Here is a 21,102-nt window from a genome sequence, read left to right on the forward strand (position 1 = left end):
GCAGGTCCCCAAAAACCCCGCGCGCCCCAGCAGCCAATAGGAGGCGCGCCTCGCGCGCGCTTTTAAGCATCGCGAGAGGTGCGCCCTTCCCCCGGCAGCGGGCAGCCAGCACAAGGCGGGGTTTTCGCAGGCGCCATTTTCTCTTCTGGCGACCCAGGTCGCTCTCGCTCTCCTTCGCCGCCCTCGCTGCCTGCGCCGCTTCCGTCGCGGCTCCCACCGGGCAGGTAAAAAGACCAACCGGCCGCGGCGCGGCGGCGCGGGGCGGATGGCGCGGCTCTCCTCCTCTCCCGGCGGCCGGGCCTCTCTCGCCCTGGCCCTCACGGAGGGCGGGGCGGGAGCGGGGGCCGCCCCCCCGGCCCTGACGGGCAGCCGCCTTGTCCAATGGGGCGGCGGCGAGCCCGCGCAGGGGTGAGGCGGCGGGGCCAATCGCCTGGTGGCGCTGGTGGATGTGCGAGTTGGCGGTGGGGGCTGCTCCCCTTTCTCTCCCGTACGCTGTGGGGCCGGCGGCGGGCGCAGGTACGCGCAGCCCGCGGCGGGATGTAGCCGGGGTGGGCGAGGTGGGGGCGCTGCGCCCGCGGCGGGGGGCGACAGAGGGCAGGCTGGGCCGGGCCTCGCTGGCGCCAAGGGAGCTGCCGCCGTCCCCCTCTCGGCGCCGTTGCGTGACACAGCGGTGCGGGAGGCCCGCGCCTCCCCAGTCGCTGGGCCTCAGCCCCCGGGAACTGCCGCCGCGCCCCGGGACTCCCGTGGGCTGCCGCGGGGAACGGCGCGAGCGCTGCGTGGAGGAGGAGGAGGAGAGCGGGGTGCCGCCGCCTCGGCTGATGCTGGGGGTGGCCCCTCAGGCGGCTGAGGGCAGTCTGCGGGCCCCAGGGGACCCTCCCGCCCCCGGGGCGAAGCTGTCCGTGCGGGCGGCCCTGGGCCCTGTGGCCCAGCCAGCGTGGCTCCCGCAGGAGCGGCGCGGCGCAGGCCGGCAGCGCTAGCGGGCGCTTTCAGAGGGCGGGGGAGCGGCCGCCGCCGCCTTCCTGCGGCCGCCCTTGGTAACTCTCTGCCCGGGGCGAGTTGTCGGGAATTAATGGCGGGCGGAGGGGAGGGCGCTCTCGGCCGCGGCCTGCGCGGAGGCGGCCGCGGCAGGCCGATTGGGGAGCGCCCCGCCTCGCGGCCCGCCACTGTCGGGGGCGGCGGCGGTGGTGGAGCCCCCTCGGCGGCGGGGCGGTCCCGCTCCGCCGGCTGCGCTGGGGCTCGGGCCGCCGGGCGCCTCCTTTGTGTCTCCCTGGGCGGAGAGGGGGGTAGATCTCTCTGCGGCCGCGTGGTGGAGGTGCCTTTTCCGCTCCCGGCTCCGCCTAGCAGCGGGCAGGCGCCATTACAGCGGCCGCCATTTCTGCTGGTCGCCGCCGCCGGGGAGGTGAGGCGAGGCGAGGCTGGGGCTGCGGGAGTTATGTAACGCCGCCGCTCCCGTCCCTGCCCGGGAGCCGGCCCGGCGGCAGCGGAGGCCGTGCCGGCGGCGGGCGGCTGGGCCGCAGGGAGAGAGGCGGGAAGAGCCGCTGCGCCCCGGAGGGAGCGGGGCTGAGGCGCGCCGGCGTTTCCCAGCTCCCGTCTTAGGTCTGTGGTAGCTGGCGCCGCCTCCCTCCGCCTTTGGTGGCCGCTTTATTCTTTCGGTGTTTGTAAAATCACGGCGTTAGTCAGTTTAATCGCGGGAACTCGATTTTCCCGGCGGAGCGGGGTGATTTGAGAGCACCCTGGGTACACGCGGCCGGGGGAGGTTTGGCTGGGCGGGTAAACACAGGCGACTAGGGGAGACTAAGCCCTGATCAGTGTATTACAGTTCACTCCCCGCGGCCTTGAAATTATTAGGATGGTTGGAAATAGAATAACCGGCGTCCGAAATGACTATTTAACCATGTAAAAGTCTGCCCGACCTCTTCCTACACCCCACCCCCACCCCCCCAACAGCGTTTTGGCAACTCCTGGCTGAGATTTCGCTATCATTAGGTCTGTGTGTGTCCGTTACCCCCCTTTAAGTGTCTGGAAAGACCAGCGTGTGCTGGGAAAGCAGTGCCTGCTGTTGGCTTGTACAAGCAGGGCAACAATTACAAATTAACAGCTGGCTGAGAGTATGTTTAAAAAGCTAGCTGCACCATATCTTATTTTTTCCTTAACGGATACCAGAATGAATGGCTACCACTTGTTGAGGCAATGGAAATTAATAAAATACAAAGCGGGAAGCACATGATTATTTTGCTGTGTTATCTGTAGAAACACATTTCTGAAGGGAATAAGTTGCAAAGTTATTTCTTTTGTCTAGACTTCTCTCTAATGTGACTTACTAGTACTCTGAGATCAACTTAACAAAAGCATCTCACAAAAGATACCTATTTCAGAAAATCATGGTGAAGTTAAGCTGCTTTTGAGGTTCTTGTCTCTGTGTGTGCGGAGGATTATATGTAACTACAGAGGGTCGTATTTTTAAAAGATTTTTTCCAGTATGGCTAGAAGCTGTAATTTGTCTTTTGTTCATCTATTATACTTGAGTGGAAGGCATGCTAAAATGCCTGGTAGTACATTGGCAGACCGTTTATGAAACTAATGCTGACAGTTACCATAATAGGACTTTCTTTTGTTTCAGTTGTTTAGAACTAAACAGCAGGAGCAGATTGTTACATAGTGTCCTTTAAAAAAATAAATCCAAAGCATGTGTCATAAAACGTGTTGAAAATAAGAGCTTGGATACATGTTCACTTCAAATATCTGAAAACAATTTTTAGTAAATGTGGTTCCGTAAAACTAGCATGTGCCCCAGAACTATAATTCAGACAGTAATTGTTTATCTGTAAGTTTCAGACTTGTCTTTTATTTTGTCTTAGTGGTATGTTTGGCCTGGGTATGCTTTTTCTTTTATAACGAAAACCTATGCAACAGAAACTCGGGTCAAACCTCTGGTTTTTGGCTGTAGTGAGAATCAAAGCTGTAAGTAAGCAGAGTCACAACTGATACATGCTGTTTTCATAGGCTGTTGGATTTTGATCCCGCCCAGAATACTTGAGTTTTTCTCTGGAAGGATATATAATTGCGGTAAGTTCTAGAAGCAGGCATTTCTTTTTGCTTTTTTCCCTTTAGCACTATGTACAGTTTGCCTTTTCACAGAATAGATGTACCAGCTTTTTTATTCTTCAACAGGTTTTGCCTACCCACCTAAGAAAAAAAGGCAATGGAGACTGAACAACAGGAAGAGACCTTTACCAACACAGAGACAAATGGTAAATTTTTTAAAGGACTGTTTCTTCTTAGAAAGAGCCTCTTTAAATTTAAATGTTTATAAATATTTTCTAATGCTTTAGCTGCATCAAGTGTTTGTATCTGCAGTTATTTTGCGTTCTGCATTAAGTCTTCTTGTTTTTAATTAGAACGTAAAATTACACGTGCTTTTGAAGCATAAATGCATAATCTCTCTGTTGGCATGTTAGACATGGGATAAGTAGCTTAAAGTTACGACTAAGGATTTGAAAATATTTCATAGTTAAATATTCAGTACTTATGTGGAGAGTGTCAATATGTAAGAATACTATCAAGCATATCCATTAATTGCGTTTTGTTTATTGCAGTTTTTACATGCAGTAGTATAAATGTGAAATGCCTCTAAAAAGCTTCATAAAAAACTTCTTTGGGCATAATTAGTGAGGAAGTTAGGGCATTAGTGTCGTTGATTCATGCCAGTTTTTTCCAAACAGTCTTTGAAGTGCTACTTTAGTATTATTCCACCAGTATTTCAGTGTTGGACAAACGGCATTTGAGCTTTTTGTCTGAAAGGTTTTTCCCAATTTTAAATGGTAAATAAACACTTAAGTGGGTGATGCTGCCCTGCTTTAAACAGCGTGTCATGAATTTCTCAGTGGCTGTGTGCAACACTCTCATTTAAACCATAGGTCATAGATTTTAAATGGATTTTCTGCAGTTAATTGATACATAAGCTGATGAAGTAAAGACCTGTTTCTGTGCTATGGATGCTTTCAGAGTGGGTGTCAGTAATTAGTGTTGGGCTAATAGGAAAGAATGTGGTAAGAATACAGAGCATGAATTTCTCATGTGTTCCATTTCATTACAACTTGGAAAGTTAAATAAATGTTTGTGTTTCCCCCCTATGGACCTCTCTACAGGCAAACGTCCTGCAGAAGATATGGAGGAAGAGCAGGCCTTCAAAAGATCTCGGAACACAGACGAGATGGTTGAATTACGCATCCTGCTTCAGAGCAAAGTATGCCTTTTTTTTTTACTGTTTTTTCTTATAGTGTTACTCAAGACAGTGGTGACAAAGTGTATATTGGGGTATATGTTTAGATAGAATATATACTTCATTTAACGTGAGAAAATTTAGTAGGAATAATTTAAAGTTTGCGTGAATGGTGGTAAAAGTGTATTGCAATGGAATTATCTTCAGTAGTTCTTTTAAAGGGTAAGTTCCTAAGGATCAATACAGTTATTTTTAAAAGATGTACTTGCTGGAAAAAACAGCAATAGAAATTATAAGGTGTTTTTACATTTGAGTGGAAGGTTGTTATTTTGAGGGAAATGACTGTATTAGTCATTGGAAAGGAAGCAGTTTAGAGAATGATTGGCTTGTGATTTTGAATTAAATATGAGAGTTAAGATGAGAACTTGCTTAGGATTTTAGTAACTCTCCCGAGCAGAGCTACTAAACTTATTCAAATATATCAATGGGAAGAAATGTGGGAGCAGTGCTTCAGGGATTGCAATGGTTTTGTTGACAAATGTAAATAGTTACAGTAAAGTTGCTATGTATGAATTTCCTTGGGTGTTTCCAGTACTTACAGATGACTTGTACTTTCTGAAGTATCTCAGTCTTTTGTGTTGGCATGGGGGAATGTTAACTCTGTGTGGCATTTCTGACCGATAGTCAAGCTACATGGGGTACCGTGAAATGTTTTGCATGCTGTTAATATAATGTATGATCTGTGTAATAAAAGCAATACTTCTGCCTGTAATCCTCAAAATAACCTGGTAAAAATATAGTTTTGCAGTTACTTTCCTTGACTGTCTGCCAGTTTATCCCTATTGATGTTAGAAACTTGAAACTGGTGGCTGTTAACATTGGCTTTAACCATTTTCAGAATATACTGCCTTGACAAGTAAGTTAAGTTACAGAGGTATAAGCCAAAATTAGCACTTGAAGTTACAAAGAAATGTTTGGAGTGCAAAACTGGAATTTGCAAACATACTCCTTAAAAAATAATTAAGAAAAAGCTGATAAATTAGGGAAATCATTTACCTATATAACATTCATACAGTATATTTTTTTGAGAGCTATAGTTTATGAGATTGCTTTAACATAAGCAGAATTGCCTAGAAACTTCCATATGGAATTAAAATAATAGTTAAACTGAATATCATTCTCCTTCCTAAGTTCAGTGGTAAGAGCTGTTGGTAATTTTTTCCATGGACAAACTATATCAGTTTGTTTCAATTTGATCTGAACCTTTCAAAAGCAGTGCCTGACCGCTGCTACCCCCCAGGCCAACAGCATAATGCAAAAATAGATTTACCATTCTTAGTCTTGAGCTCAAAAAGGTAGTCTGTGCTGTGTTGGCATAACATAACTTGCTGAAAACTATTTTCCAGAATGCTGGAGCAGTGATTGGAAAAGGTGGCAAAAATATTAAGGCACTTCGTACAGACGTGAGTATATATGAGTTTGAACTAATTTAACACCAATTCTTTCAGAGCACTACATCGAAAGCTTGATTGCATTTCTAGAAATGGGAGCAATTCAACTCTAGACATCGATAGTCTAGTTACAAGCCATTTGTATTGATCATTAGAGTAGATGACTTAGTTCTTCAATTTCTATTGTAATTAAAACCCAGTTTGACTCGTGGAAAGAGAGTTTTATATTAAATCTCTTCACTTTTGAATAGGATTCCACTAAATTACACACTTCGAGTGAGTTAACATCCTAATTAGAAATATTGACAAAGCTTAAAACCCTTAATTGTGCCATTCCCCATATGTATGAATCAATTACAGTACTACTGAAACCATTGCAGGTGGCTGGCTTAACCCGGTGGTAGAGGAATTCTTTAACTTCCTTTAAAAAAAAGCCAAACAAAACAAAATGGTCCATCTGTTCTTCAACAGCTTGTACATGAAGCACAAAAGCATTAATATTAAGATTGCATGATTTAAATACGGGTATAGAACAGTAAAGGAATGTTCTATTCTCTTACTTGGAAGCATTTTTAAATGGTCATGACTTGCCTATTCACATTTTACAGTGGGTTGACTCTTGTGATTAGACACATGCTCAGCGTTAATGTTGTGTATTTATAAAACTTGGCAACGCTTCTTAAATTCCATATGTTTACACTCCTGTACTTAACATCAGCTACAATTTCAACAGTTTTTCTGATCAAGACTCTGCTCAACACAAGATTTGGCAATATTATTGTTACAAATCAGTTCCAACTAAGTTCATAAACTACCGCAACTAGAATTGAGGTTTAAGTTGAAATGGTCAGGAATCATACATATGCTCACTAACTTTGGCAGCTAGCTGTTTTTTTTAGGGTGTTTTTTTTTGTGGCTTTTTTTTGGTTTTGTTTTTTTTTTTAAAGTGAATCGGTATGTCACCTAAGTCCAGATAATTTAGATTGGTCTGGAAAACTATCTCTCCCGATTTGCCCAAGGTTCTAGTAATACCAGTCTCGACAGGTTTTGTGTCTACCCTCATGAGCCAGCCTGCTACTGAAACATCACATGTTAAAAGTAAAAAGTAGTTTAGTCAGATCAAGTGACTCATTTTTAAGGTCCATACTGTTAAGCCACAGTCGGTGTAGCAATCCGTTATTGTGTTAGTCTTCAGAACAACTTAAGCTTGTTTCATTAATTGAGAGTAATGAGTATAGTTTGTATTAAATTAAAATTTATTGCTTTTCCCCCTTTTCCCTCTCCTTGTTTTTTTGGCCATATATCTCCGTTGCCCATGTACTGGATCGACTTGCCCCTGCGTTGCCCACCATGACGTTGGCCCATCCGCCCCTGAACGCCCATGTGAAAACCCTGGTTGGCTATGCCCAAAAATGTGCTCGTTGCCAAACGGGTACCATACTTGACAACTTCCGATTGAATGCCCATGCCCAATGCCAACATCCACGAACGCCAATGACCAATGCAGTACAATGCCAGTGTTTCAGTCCCAGACAGCAGTGGCCCCGAGCGGTATGTCCCAACAGTTTATGCCTCACTGCCTGATTAGAAAGAGAGAAATGTATTTTATTACCTGCCTTTGATATAATTAAATAGTATCCCCTTATAGACGGTGTATTGTTTTTTTTCAAGTTTTCTGTCTTATTTTCCCCATTAAGTCTTTTTGTCACTGAACTTTTACGTGAGTTGCCCACCCAAACAATCCACTAATTTTATTTCAATGGAAGGAGCACAGCTTCAAGTGTTGCATATTTGCTGCATTGTAAATCAAATTGTTTCAAAATAGTCTCTCGCTCTGTCTTTGTGGCCCACCTTGCTCCCCTCAACATTGCCTGTTCATAATTATTTCTGATGAAATGCTAACTCTGGTTCACTTTCCTTCACTTCTCATTTGTTTTGTCTTTTTTTGTCTTGCATTTGTATTTGTTTTCTTGGAGAGCCCATTAGTAATCTGATTTCTAACTGGTCTCATAATCTTACTCCAGATACAATGTTCACCACTTGCATATCCCCACTTTTTCTATGAGAAGGTGTGCCAGTTTTACCAATGTAATAGCGAGGGTATCCTAAATTAGTGGTGGCGGGAAACGTGAATATTCACTTCTGCTTTCAGTTCTGCGTCAATTTCTTGCCCACTTAATCTGAGCCCTTCCAAAAGCCCATTCTCTCTCTCTCTCTCTCTCTCTCTCTCTCTCTCTGCAAGACCTACCTAATCTTAAATTTATCATGCATATATATTGGGCATAAACAAAGATGCATGTGTTGTAAATTGAACAAACAGGTTTACTTTAAATGGGGAATATTAATTGTAAGCTCTTCTGTGTAGTAAATCTTGTTAGAACTTTGTGTAGATGAAAAAAATTTACTTCTACTTCTTCTTTTCCACCTTCTCCATATTGTCTGGCATTATGGCCTCCAACAGCATCCTGAGCATAAGTGCAGATATAGAGACAATTGGAGAAATCCTGAAGAAGATTATCCCTACTTTAGAAGAGGTATGTCTCTTAACATTTGTTTCTTTTTAGAGGTGAAAGATTAGCTCTTGAAACTATACGGTTCTAGATGATTTGCTGCTTTTTAAATATAGGACATTGGAAAATAAAAAAAAAGCCTTTTAAAGAAGGGTTATGGCTCTCAAACTACATATTGGCATTTTTTTGGTAGAGGATAGAGAAAGGTTTCAAATAGCCTCCCCCTTTTCAAAATACTTGCCTCCTGACTTGTCATCCACATTTTGAAGTAGTTGTAACTTGTGTCCTGCATCGGCTTTGTAAGTAAGACTGTTGCATTGTTTTGATAGATATGTTCTTAAATCTTTGTAGAAAGTTGTGCAATGTAATATAATGAATAAGGAAAACATGATCCGATGTCAGTTTATGGTGAGGTGCTTAAATAGTTGTGATCTTATCAAAGGAAATACAGGATCACAATTCAGCAGTGTCATACCATTATGCTTGGAGGAAAAAACTTAACAAAACCCCAATATTTTAAATTTTTATGTGACTAATATTTTATTCTTTTCTTTGTATGCATCTTTCTTACAGTATCAACACTACAAAGGCAGTGACTTTGACTGCGAATTAAGACTTCTCATTCACCAAAGTTTGGCAGGAGGAATTATTGGTGTTAAGGGTGCTAAAATTAAAGAACTCAGAGAGGTACTTGTTTCCTGTTCTTCTGAGATTTGGGTTTTTTCAATAAAAAACTTAGTGTTTTGTGTTCATAAGGGACAAGTGTAAGTATTTTCTGTGCAGTAATTCCTTCAGAATATATGGCATACGTGATTTCAGTGTTTTGCAATGGATCTGTGAGTTGCAGCTTTCTTGCAAACCCTCAGAAGTAAAGTCATTGGTGATAGAGCCTAGGACTTGTTACCAGGCTTCTGAAAAATACTTGTGGTAATGTTTTTAAAAAGAAAGGATTTTTTTAATTAAAATAGCATTCGTCACTCCTAGAACAAACTGCTGCATGGAATAGATTTATTCGTGTGGTTGGACCTGCAAAATGGTTTAGAGTGAATGTATCTCCATAAACTCTTACGATGGTAATTCAGTAGATGTCTTAATATTACTGTAAAAGGGCTTTATTTTTATATATTTTTTTAAATTCTACCTCCTAGAAGACCATTGTCTTCTTTCAGTGAAGGAATGAGTTTTTAAAAAGCTAATGGTCTCTATGAACTTAAAACACACCTCTGTTTTCTGTCCTTTCTTGGCATTGTGGCAGAGGCAATGTCAGGTCAGTTAAGGTATAACCTGTTTGCATGGGTTGAGAAAGGCAAGGTAACCACACATAATCCCAGCAACATTACTGTCTTGCATTCAAAGCATGTTTTCTTGACATGTGAAGGTTAATACATGCAACTTGTAAGCTTGCAATGGATATGTGGTCCCTTTGCTAGTTTTTAATTAAATGATGGTGTAGATGAGCCATAATTGAACGAGGAGAAAATGGAACTTTTTTTCCTCTTCATACGAAACTATGTCAGCACAGATCTTTAAAAAAAAATGTCATCTTAAAATTAATTTTTTTGTGAGAACTGAGAAACAAGCACGCACTTAAAATCACTGGGAATTTGTTTTGGATTGTTTCTTTAAAAATGTATTAATGGGTTTGTAAAGCTGTTAAAATACTTACATTAGATAATCTTAGATTATTTTTTTTCTTCAACAGAACACTCAGACCACCATTAAGCTCTTCCAAGAGTGTTGTCCTCATTCTACTGACAGAGTGGTGCTTATTGGTGGAAAACCTGATAGAGTCGTTGAATGTATCAAGATTATCTTGGATCTTATCTCTGAGGTAATATTTATTAACTTTATTTTATTCTTTCATGGTCATCCATGAATGTTAAGGATCATTTGGATGAAAAGCATATCTTTCAGTTTCTATTCTGAATTTAGTACCTCCTACTTTCCCAGTAACAAAGTGATTGACTGGTACCACCTTTTGAAACTGTTTCCATTTTCTAGAATTGTGGTGCACTTTATGGGGGAGGGAAGCAATTTTTTGTACTAGTGGGCCATTATTCATGCTTTTCATGTCATTAAGGTGCAAAAATTGAAGAAGGGGGACAAAATTTATTTGCCACTGATAAGTTACAGGAGTTTCTCTATCATAGTTAAGTTCATGGGGAACACATCACCATCTCCTTAACAGCTTTATGAAATCAAGAACATGTTCCAAATGCATAAATCCATTTTATACATTTAATTAAATATGCCAATTGTAATAGTCCTAATTGGTTGGGGGGGAATTGTTTTTTGGTTTGTTTGTTTTAGTCTCCAATTAAAGGACGGGCCCAGCCTTATGATCCCAATTTCTATGATGAAACATATGACTATGGTGGATTCACAATGATGTTTGATGATAGAAGGGGACGTCCAGTAGGCTTTCCGATGCGTGGAAGAGGAGGTTTTGATCGAATGCCCCCTGGTCGTGGTGGACGACCTATGCCTCCATCAAGAAGAGATTATGACGATATGAGCCCTCGCAGAGGACCTCCACCACCTCCACCAGGTCGTGGAGGTAGAGGTGGCAGCAGAGCTCGTAATCTTCCTCTTCCTCCTCCACCACCTCCTCGTGGCGGGTGAGTTGTTGCATAAATGCATTATACAAAACTCATGTACAATCTCCTGAGTCATGTACATCTTTCCAGTGTTTTTTCCACATTTCCATGTTGGTAGTGATAATGCAGGATTGCATGTGTATTAGATGAGAGTATTTTGAAAAGTACTGGAATTTAATTATTGCTGCACTGTAGTAATCTACCAGGACTATAGTCAGTAGTTCTGAAACTCTTATGTCATTCAGTAATTGGCTAGAGTATTTTGAAATTTTAAGTTGTGTGTGAACCATGAATGTGAAAATTTAACTTAGAATAGCCAAACTAGTTTATAACGCAATTCATATGCTGCTGTTTTTTTCATTTTAGAGATCTTATGTCCTATGACCGAAGGGGCAGACCAGGAGACCGTTACGATGGCATGGTACGAGTTTAAAATTCGCCTTGTCCTGTTTCATAAGCACAATTAGCGTGCTGACTGCCTCAAGATACTGTTGCTGAACGCATGCGCTTAAGTGTGGGACATGTATGGTTTTGATGATACCACCAAAATGTTTTGTCTGTACAAATGATCCCTCCTGTGGAGGAATGTTTGGGTTGTAAGTGGTATCTGAGACATGATCTGCTTGCTTTCTTTCCTCCCTGCCATGAAAAATGATACAGAAAGTTTGACTGTGCTCTACCCTGCAGGTTTTCTTGCACTGACCATCTTTTAGATTTTTTTTTTCATCAGGATGACAGAAATAGGAATTGGTAGGCCTTTCAAATACAGAAAACATGTCAGAACAACATCACTGAAATCCTTTGATTCATACAAGCATTCTTAATATTAATGTTGGAAAACACAGGTATAGGTAGAATAATACAGATTAAAGAATAGTATCTGTGAAGAGCTGTAGTTGATCTGGAAGGTGACTGCTCTTTTGAATAAGTTCTTGTCTATTTGCTGGTTTCTCTGTCTGCGAAAATTCCACTGTAATTCCAAATGTTTGGGAGCTAGGGCCACTGCTAAGTTGAATCCTAAATTAAAGTAGGTACATTTGACCATATTAATGCTAATACTTGTTGAGGGAGAAAATCTCTCGTAGCACATGGAAGCTTAAAAAATGACTTAAAGATACTCTTTGATGTTGTATTCTGAAATGCCACTTCCCAGCAGTCATCTGCTGTTGTCCTAGATTCCTCTTTCCTGGGAAGAGAAATAAGGTGTGTCTGCGAGGTAAATCTCTATAGTAACAATCTTCTTTTCTCCTCTGGCTTTGTTTGGTACCTTCTTTAAGATGACAGGTGAGACAAGATTTGTTTTCTGGGTTTTTTTTCTTCTTTTTTTTTTCCCCTCATTTAAATGAATGAAAGAGAAAGGAATTGGAGGAGCTATGAAATGGGCTACCTAAATGGGCTTTACACATTTCCTTCTTCTTGGGAGTAAGAGTTACTGGAAATATGTATTGCAAGAATGTCACATGCTTACTAGAAATAAAAAAAAAAAAAAGTGTGACGCGTGCTACTCTACATGTTAAGAAACTGCAAGATTGAGAAGTACACCTCCCAAGATTCCTTACATGTATTTACACGTTTTCAAAGCTCAGGTTTTGTGTTTTTGTATTTGCAGCTAATAAAGCCTGTGCTAGAGCATATAAACTGAGCGGCCTGCCCTTATTTGGTTATTTGGTTGAGCACAGTCTTCTTAGCTTGACTCTTAGGCAGTAGTGTGTTCTATTTTTATTCCATTCCAGCTAGAATAGAAAATCCATTTTGACTTCTGTTTAGCCTGACTTTTGTCAGATTGACCTTCGATTTCTTGACATGATTTTCTAAAAATAAGTGGAGTCATGTCTCTTCATTTTTTCTTCATTCCAAAAAACCAAATTTATTTCCACTTCACAGTGAAACTGCTCATGGCTTTGACTCCTTTATGACCAAGTATCATAGCCTGGTGAAAGTGAGCACTGCTTCCCAGCAACAACTATTTAATTTCTAGTTTTTGCTAACCGTGATCCTAGTATCGTCAGTAGTGTAAACAGATAGGAAGTCTCCATGTGAGGCTGGAGCTGGAACTGTCATGCCAGAAGTGTAAGGTCATCTTATGCTACCCTTTGTTTCGTATAGAAACCATTCTCTAACAAAACATTTAAACTAGAGTAAACCAACATCATTGTGAACTAAGTAATGCATTGGAAAGGCTGCTCTGAGAGGAAAAGTGCTCTTTCACATAGATTCTATTTTATATAGATGTAATAAAAAGCAAGAATAGATGCTTTTCTCAGAGGAATGTCTTAAAAATCATGGAAATGTTGAAGGTGTATAAACAATCTCCTTTTTTTGCCAGTTCTCTTTTCCACTAAAGGCAGAAAAATTGAGTGGTTCTTTAAAACTGGATGCTGAACTGTGAATTTTCTGGAATTCCAGAATTATGACAGTATTGACAGCCTTGTAAATGCTGAGTTGAGAAAAAAACATTTTGATTTTAAAAGACAGGTTAATTCCTCTTGCCCATGTGGAGTCACCCACTTAAGAAGATACTTGTCTGTTAGCCTGGCTTATGGTTGTATTTTAGTTATGCACTGCTGTTGAAAGAGTCCATTTGGTTTATCATCGGTGTTCTGAAGCTTTTTCCTGAAGGACGGACTTGTATTGTTTCTCCGTTAACAGAGCTATCTATTTCAGTGTGTAACGGCTCCAAATCAAATGCCTGTGGACCATAAGGGCTATTCTGACAGTTGAAAAAACCTGAATATATTTCCAGTATTTCTTTAACACCTTCATCCTCCGGGGTCTTTCAGATACACAAAGGCACACAGATACCAATGGCAGGGGTGGAAAATAAAGTGGACAAAAATATAAAGTGATTTTATCTCCTCACCTCTTTTGTAATTAACTGATCAAGTACTAAAATTTTCAAAGTACTCAAAATTTTTAAATCAGAGTTAATAGAGACTTAAATCAGAATGCCTCCTGTTATGTGGACTGTTGCCTCACAGACTTCTGTGAGTGTCTTCAGACTTCCAATGTGCTTTCGCTCCTTCAGATGCTTCCTAATTCTTCATCTTCTTTTAACTTATATATGTCTTGACATACAAACGCTTGAATAAAGGCACATACACTTAAAAAACCCCCACAACATTATTCTTGTTTAAGAGATGGGACATTAACAAGCATGTAAAAAATCAGTAAAGGAACTGATTCCCTACTGAAAAAGTAGGGAAACTTCCCTAGTTATCCATGCAGATGCTAGAAGAAAGTAACAAAATTTCACTCTCCCAGGTAACTGTTTAAAAAACAGGGAAAATCGTGATAAAAGAATTTGATGTCACTTAGGGTTGCATACATTTTCTTCGATTAGATGTAAAAGTTAAATTCTTTGTCTTACCCAGCCAGCGTGTCGTCTGGTTTCTATTGTAGTACCAGTAGTCACTAGCACAAATGAGTTCACAGAGCAGAATATTCTGTTACATATGTGAAATTGCCCTGTTTGAGAAGCTGGGTTAGAGTGCACAAATGAACATCAGTTGCTGAAATTGTAGAACTCTGAAAGAACGAAATGCTATATATCACATTTTAAAAACATAATTAAATTTCTAATGTAGTTAGGCAGCAGTAGATTGTTAGTCTACTTATTGGCTATATGAGGTATATGGAAATGAATTGGTAGAACAGGAGAAGCAGTGTCCTTCCTCCTTGACCTGCTGTTGGCATAATCACAGACAGTTATTTGTTTCATTCTTGCTAAACCTTCATTTTCTAACACATGGAAGAAATAAAAGATTTTCCTAACACATAGCAGAAATAAAAGATTTTCATACATAATAGCACTTAAGGGTGTTCTAAAAGAAAAAAAAAAAATTTGTTCAAAATTTGCTCTGCCATGAGCTCCCTGCCCATTTTTTGTTAGAAGAAAAAAATCTGTTTACACACAGAAAAAGGGGGAGAAGTGTGTATGACCACTTACAGTTTCCTCAAAGTGAAATTAAAAGGGAGCAAGTCTTGAAAGTGGTCTAAATCACATACTTTAATTCCTTGTTGTAGTATAAATTGTTTCTCTGTACCAGTATGTATTGTATTTGCTTGCCAAGTCACCTTTAAGTCTGTATGACATGGACTTAATTTAGATTTCTTTCCTCTTTTCTTCCTATTATGTTGTGTTTGGAAGATGATGCAGTGTCATGTGGATGCCTGTGACGACATGCAGCCACCAGAGTTGGTGAGTGTGCACAACCTTTTTCTGAAAACTGCTTTATTGAACAGGTTAAGTGATAACGGGAATTTCTTGATCTCCAGCGTAGTCAGTGGCAACTTGCACATATTCAAAATCATAAAGCTGTCCTTCGGACTTAGCATTTATTGGCAGTTTGTCTTAACGGTGTGGCCTGTGCAGGCAGGTAATGTTAATAGATACGTGGAAGTATGCAGCAGCACAGCCAAAAGAGAGGAACTTTTCTGTACCTCTTTTTACCTTTTACACCCTGTTTTCATTTTGTAAATAGTAACTTTCTCCGTAACTGATGCACTGCAGATGCATGCATTTAGGTTATATATTTTGTATTAACTTCATGATGTTGTGTTTTCTCATATTTCAAACAGCAAATATTAAAAGTAGTCTCTTACATTTGTGGATGAACTATTACACTTTACTTACCAATGTATTTGAAAATACACCATTAGATCAGATAGGTTTTGGGAAGGGAAGTTACAGGGTTCATCAGGTGTTCATGCTGTCTAGAAGATGGTAAAAGTGCTGCCAAATAGTAAAAGTCAGCTCTTAGCTTAGATAAACACAGCAAATGTAATTGCTTAATTCATGTGCTGTCAAGTTCATTTGCTGTCCTGTAGTCTGGGGAGGGGGGAGGCAGAAATGATCAAGTAAAGGATTGTTCTTTAAAACAGATGACCCCAAAAAGGGATCCCGTGGCAAATATTGACAGGAATATGTCTATGGGTATGCAGTATGCTGCTCTGATCAGCCTCTGAATTAAGTTTTAAGCGGAGTCCTTCATTCTCTTGTATTTTGGACTGCTCTGTTATGTTGTATTACAATCTGTATTGCTAAGCAACGTGGCTACACAATATAGGTTGCTTAGAGACAGAGAATAAGCTCAACTCCTTGGTTTGAGTAGCTTCCGTTTTGATCTTCTGAACCGGTAGCAGGTAAACAGTATTTTGGGAAAAGTTGTTGCATTACAACTTCTGTAAACAAGTAGTGGTGGTTGGTTGGCTGGCTGCCAGGTGCCCACCCAACTACTCTGTTACTCCCTCTCCTCAGCAGGATCAGGGGAGAAAGTAAGGTGGAAAAGCTTGTGGCTCAAGATAAAGACAGGGAGTTCACTTACCAATTACCATCATGGGCAAAACAGAGTCAACTTGGGGAAGATTAATTTATTGCCACTTTTAAATAGAGTAGTGTGGTGAGAAACAAAAGAGGAAAACTAAAAACACCTTTCTCCTACCCTTCGCTTCTTCCCAGGCTCAACTTCATTCCTTCGTTCCCTACTCCTCTGATTCCTCTGCCATGAGTGGTGCAAGGGGGATGAGGAGCGGCAGGTTGTAGTCAGTTTATCGTGCTCTGTTCCTTCCTCCTCATGTTGTTCCCCTGCTCCAGTGTGGGGTTCCTCCCATGGGGCACAGTCACTCACAAACGGCTCAAATGTGGGTGTTTCCAGTGGACTGCACTTCTTCAAGAACTGCTCCAGCCTGGGTCCTCTTCATGGGGTACAGTCCTTCAGGAACAGACTGCTCCAGTATGGGTTGCCCACAGGCCCTGCTAGGCACCTGCAGCAATGTGGGCTCTCCACAAGCTGCAGCTTCCTTCAGGGCATATCTACCTGCTCCCAGCATAAGGTCCTCTATGGGCTGCAGTGTGGCTATCTGCTCTAGCGTGGTTCTCTCTGTGGGCTGCAGGAGAAGCTCTGTTGCAGCACCTGGAGCACCTCTTCCCCTGCCTTCTTCACTTGGTGTGTGCAGGGTTGTTTCTCTCACTTTTTTTACTCTTGCTAATCTGTAACAGCCAGTGCACGCTAGGGGTTTTTTTCCCTGTTCTTAAATGTTATCACAGAGGTGCCACCATCTTTACCGATGGCCTCGGCTTTAGGCAGAAGTGGGTCCATTTTGGTGTTAACTAGAGTTGGCTTTGCTCGGCACAGGGCAGCCCCTGGCCTCTTCTCACAGAGGCCATCCCAGCAGTCTCCCAGAAGCTGAATTCTGCACAACTGTGTATATATATTCTCTGCTTCTATAGGAAAGTACAAAAATGGGGTCTTGTGCACTTAGAAGGCATTAGATGAAATGAAGCACTTGATGTTAAATACTGGTCTACAAAACTAAAAATAAAAAGAGGCCAGGAGTGCTTGTTGGCGTGATTTGGATTTGGTGTGTGGTGGCTTTAGAGGAACGGAAGTAACTCCTGTCATGATCATCTGTTCTAAGATAAAGGATCATAGCATAGTCTGAATCAAGAGACAAGTTAGAGCTATTCCTAATAGCTTTGGGGGTTTTTCTGAAGATGTTGATGAAGTAGGAGGATTGACAGCCACTGGGTAAACTTTTTGTCCCAAAACTGGAGACTTGAGTCTCTCCTGAGCTGTATGGTAGCATTAATAAGGCTGTACTCCGATCTTTTTGTTTGAATGTAGTTTAGTCCAAGGGTCAGGAGTAGGTCAGCATCAAGAGGTGTCTACCAGCAGGTGAATTAGTGAGACTGCTTGGTAAACTGGTACAGCTGGATCCTCGATGTCATTTTATGCCTTACTTCTAGCTAGGTTTTGACAGGGCAAGCTAAGAGGTTAATGTGATTTCCCCACGCACCTCTTTGTTTCTGGTCTGCCCTCTGCCTCAGTATGCCTTTGATGGCACAACATTGTTGTACTTATAGTAAGGTAGAGGGTTGAGATTTTTGCATAAAATAGGCTCAGAGTTAACAATATGATACTTAAGATGAAAATATGTTAATGAAGCATGGCTATTCACTATTTAAGGTTTTTTCTCTTTCTCTTACAGTTTGAGGGTGGCTCTGGATATGGTAAGTGTTTGTATAGAACCTTTACATGTACTTAATTATGTAGTTATTAAAGGGCTTGATGCATACGTTTAAATCAGACTATTCTTATGCAGGGGGGCGTGGTTCATACGGAGATCTTGGTGGACCCATCATCACAACACAAGTAACGATCCCCAAAGATGTAAGTAAAGTTTACTTGCTTTCAGCTTATGTTTTCTCTTAAAAAAGAAAAGTCACAGCCTTTTCTATACTACATAAGTAAATCAGAAGTATCAAGGGTGCTTGATGAGTACTTCTAATATAAAACAAAGTGTTTCTAAATCACCAAAAGTCTGTTCTTCGAGTGTTTGTGTCTTCCGTTTAGAGAGACACTAAATGATTTTACTAATTGTTAATGTTCAGTAATAGAGATGGTCTCTGTAACTTGTTTTTTGCAAATGAGTAGCTTGTTATCCCACTTTTATCCCATCTGTGCTTATACAATTAATATTGCAGGGGGTGTTTTGAGGCTATAAAGTATGCTTCCATTGCAACTCTTTAAACTATGGAAGCTACTGAAACACTGCTGTGATTTTCGTAACTTTTTAGAGAGGAAGTTGTATCAGGAATTGAATGCTTTGCTTTCTCCCCTAGTTGGCAGGATCTATTATTGGAAAGGGAGGCCAGAGAATCAAACAAATACGTCATGAGTCGGGAGCTTCGATCAAAATTGATGAACCGTTGGAAGGTTCAGAAGATCGGATAATAACTATTACGGGAACACAGGACCAGATACAAAATGCACAGTATTTACTGCAGAACAGGCAAGTTAAAGTTTATGTCCCTACTGTCAATTTTAAACTGACATGTACATTCTAAAGCTGCTCTTCTCTGTGATAGTTTTTAGAAGGCAGGTTTTAAGTAACTATTTGAACCTAACTTCTGCAGTGGTAGTTCTGCCTTGATTATGTTGATTCTGTTCTCCATTCTAATTAAAATGAAGACACCCTCAAAACTAATCTTGCTGGAAGACGCCTTAACCAAGCAGTCCTCTCATTTCTCTGGTGAAAACTGCTGCAAAAAAACTTACTTGCAATAAATTACATAGAGCCTGTAGAAAATATAGAAGATTTCATTGGATGTTGGTCTAGTTCTGTGTGGAAGACTAGTGATTTTGTTGTTTTTAGATAACTAAATTGACAACAAATCACAGTCTGCCATATGGCACAGACCATGCCTCTACAGGATAAGTTGAAATCGATTTGGGGCTGTTATGCAGCATTTCACACCTTGTTGACATTACTTTTTTCTGCCAAATATTAACAGCTTCAGATCTAATTTGTTTAGTTTTGCTTTAATAACATGTTGGCTGGCATAGCAGATTTTAGCATTTTAACTTGAATGTTTGGCTTTAGACTACTAATACTTAAATGTGCCTAAAATATATTAATATACCTGTAATTATTAGCCATTAATCTTTTAAAATTATTTACTTTAAATGTATTAGGAATTTGTAATTTAATCTGTTCTCTAAGATTGTCATTGTGAATGTTGATGCAAGATGTATGGTTCATCATTCTAATACATGCTTTTTTCTTTTTCTTTTATAGTGTGAAGCAGTATGCAGATGTTGAAGGATTCTAATGCAAGATTATTTTTTCTTTTTTATAGTGTGAAGCAGTATTCTGGAAAGTTTTTCTAAGACTAGTGAAGAACTGAAGGAGTCCTGCACCCTTTTTTTTTTTATCTGCTTCTGTTTAAAAAGCCAACATTCCTCTGCTTCATAGGTGTTCTGCATTTGAGGTGTAGTGGAATCTTTGCTGTCCACCAGATGTAATGTTTAGTTCCTTACAAATATGTGTGGGGAGGGAAAAGGCGCACAAGACTAACACTGAAATTTTGAAGCAGCAGCAGAGTGAATACTATTTTTATTCATTGTTGGTGGTAAATTGTAATGTTTTTCTGTAACTGTTGTGAACACCCTCTTTTTGTACACTGTATTTTTATCTGAAGAGGGGAAGAGTACTGGTAGTCCATGTGTCCCTGGCATCCTTTGAAGGCAGTGTGCAGGATGTAGTGCTCCTTTGTAAGAATCATTCTATCATTTTGAAATAAATTTAGTGAACTTATTCTTGGTGGTTATTTTTCTTCAGATACAAGTATGGTAATACCCAAAATGGATACACCTTCCTTCCCCCCCCCCCCCCCCCCCCGCATATAAATGAAATTGCAGTTAAGCTTGCTCTTCTGCTTCTTTGATATAGATGGAGTTATGTGGGGGTTTTTGACAAATCAAAGAAACTGTGTGAAAACAATGACTCTGCTTTGCTGTTTGGGGAAAAAACGCAAAAATATTCATGCAAATGTTGTGTAAAATTTGACATTTTTGCAAGTGTTTGGCCCTCTTTGCAGTACATATATATATTGGTGACAGTATATAAATAAAATATTTCAAAACTTTGTGATGTCACTGAGTAAACAGTGGTAAAGTACACCTCGTTAGACAGCTCGCTTAATGCAGATAACACTGTTAGAAATGACAGTTGCTGTACCATTACTGAATGAATTATAGTTGTTTTCTGAGCTTTCATTTGTAAGAGGTAGAAATTCTTACGAATTGGCAAATTGACGGTATCTTAACTCTGTAACTTGTTTTTATCGTATGCAAAACTTAAACTTGGTTTCCCTGTTGTATGTTGAATTCCATAGGAGTTACTTGTGAGAAATGAAAAAATATAAAGCCTCTGGATATCTCATGTAACACCTTGGCATTTGTATTTATAGTTTACAAGTTTAATTTCACTTCCTGAATAAAAATGAACGCAAAACCACGCAAGTGTGTTGCACATATGGATACCATGGGTCCAGACTACACGTGGATTCTTTTACTCTGGTGGGTTGTTGGGTTTTGGGGTTTTTTTCCGGGGGTGGGGGGTGTTGTTTTGTTTTTTACCTTAGCTTGTAGGACATTTTGCTTTGCTTTTTTAGTGGTATGGGGCAATTCCTGTCCTAGGAAGCAGCTACTCTTAAATTACCGGGCAAGGGCTGGCATGGAGAGGCGTGGGGTGAGGCTGAGCTCCCTGGTAGAGCCAGAGTCCATCCCCCGCAGAGGAGGAAGAGTTACGAGGCAGAAATCTGCAACCAGGGCAGTGCCATTCAACTAAAACACGGGTGGGTGCCGAATTTGTCCAATTTTCCCGTGTGCCTCCGACTCGCGGGTGTGCAGAAAGGTGGGGTTGTGGCTGGTGCTTTGTTGTTTTCTTTTTCTGAATCGAGAGGGAAGCTGCAGAAGTGTCAACACGCACGTTTTTTGTTCGCCCCTTTGTCTTTTCAGTGGTGTGTATCTTTTGGAAAA

The 21,102-nt window shown here is 40.9% G+C and overlaps 1 protein-coding gene across 9 annotated transcripts; it reads left to right on the forward strand.

The window, feature by feature from the left end:
• Positions 1 to 42: 42 nt before the first annotated feature.
• Positions 43 to 20,578, forward strand: HNRNPK (heterogeneous nuclear ribonucleoprotein K). Of its 9 annotated transcripts, none has more exons than XM_049794498.1 (16): positions 43 to 224; positions 3,004 to 3,066; positions 3,172 to 3,250; positions 4,136 to 4,246; positions 5,629 to 5,685; positions 7,181 to 7,224; positions 8,135 to 8,207; positions 8,757 to 8,870; positions 9,886 to 10,014; positions 10,494 to 10,801; positions 11,147 to 11,201; positions 14,928 to 14,978; positions 17,768 to 17,789; positions 17,867 to 17,949; positions 18,402 to 18,571; positions 19,358 to 20,578. In XM_049794498.1, exons 3-16 carry the CDS (start codon positions 3,203 to 3,205, stop codon positions 19,389 to 19,391), a joined length of 1,299 nt encoding a protein of 432 aa, XP_049650455.1. In that variant the 5' UTR covers positions 43 to 224; positions 3,004 to 3,066; positions 3,172 to 3,202; the 3' UTR covers positions 19,392 to 20,578. The 9 variants fall into 9 exon arrangements, with proteins under 9 accessions (XP_049650455.1, XP_049650458.1, XP_049650462.1 ...); XM_049794503.1 differs by lacking the exon at positions 43 to 224 and adding an exon at positions 400 to 516 and having other exon boundaries at positions 3,172 to 3,251; positions 4,149 to 4,246; XM_049794506.1 differs by lacking the exon at positions 43 to 224 and adding an exon at positions 400 to 516 and having other exon boundaries at positions 3,172 to 3,251; positions 4,149 to 4,246; positions 19,419 to 20,578.
• The last annotated feature ends 524 nt before the right edge of the window (positions 20,579 to 21,102 follow it).

The sequence above is a fragment of the Accipiter gentilis genome, chromosome Z (genome assembly GCF_929443795.1).
Source record: "Accipiter gentilis chromosome Z, bAccGen1.1, whole genome shotgun sequence".
Lineage (NCBI taxonomy): Eukaryota > Metazoa > Chordata > Aves > Accipitriformes > Accipitridae > Astur > Astur gentilis.

What these genes read in the sequence shown, in the direction of transcription:
- HNRNPK (XM_049794498.1), top strand. Translation starts at nt 3,203, where the DNA reads ATGGAGACTGAACAACAGGAAGAGACCTTTACCAACACAGAGACAAAT. An exon ending in AAGTAACGATCCCCAAAGAT is followed by an intron (nt 17,950 to 18,401) that starts GTAAGTAAAGTT and finishes TTTCTCCCCTAG; the next exon opens with TTGGCAGGATCTATTATTGG. An exon ending in CAGTATTTACTGCAGAACAG is followed by an intron (nt 18,572 to 19,357) that starts GCAAGTTAAAGT and finishes TTTCTTTTATAG; the next exon opens with TGTGAAGCAGTATGCAGATG.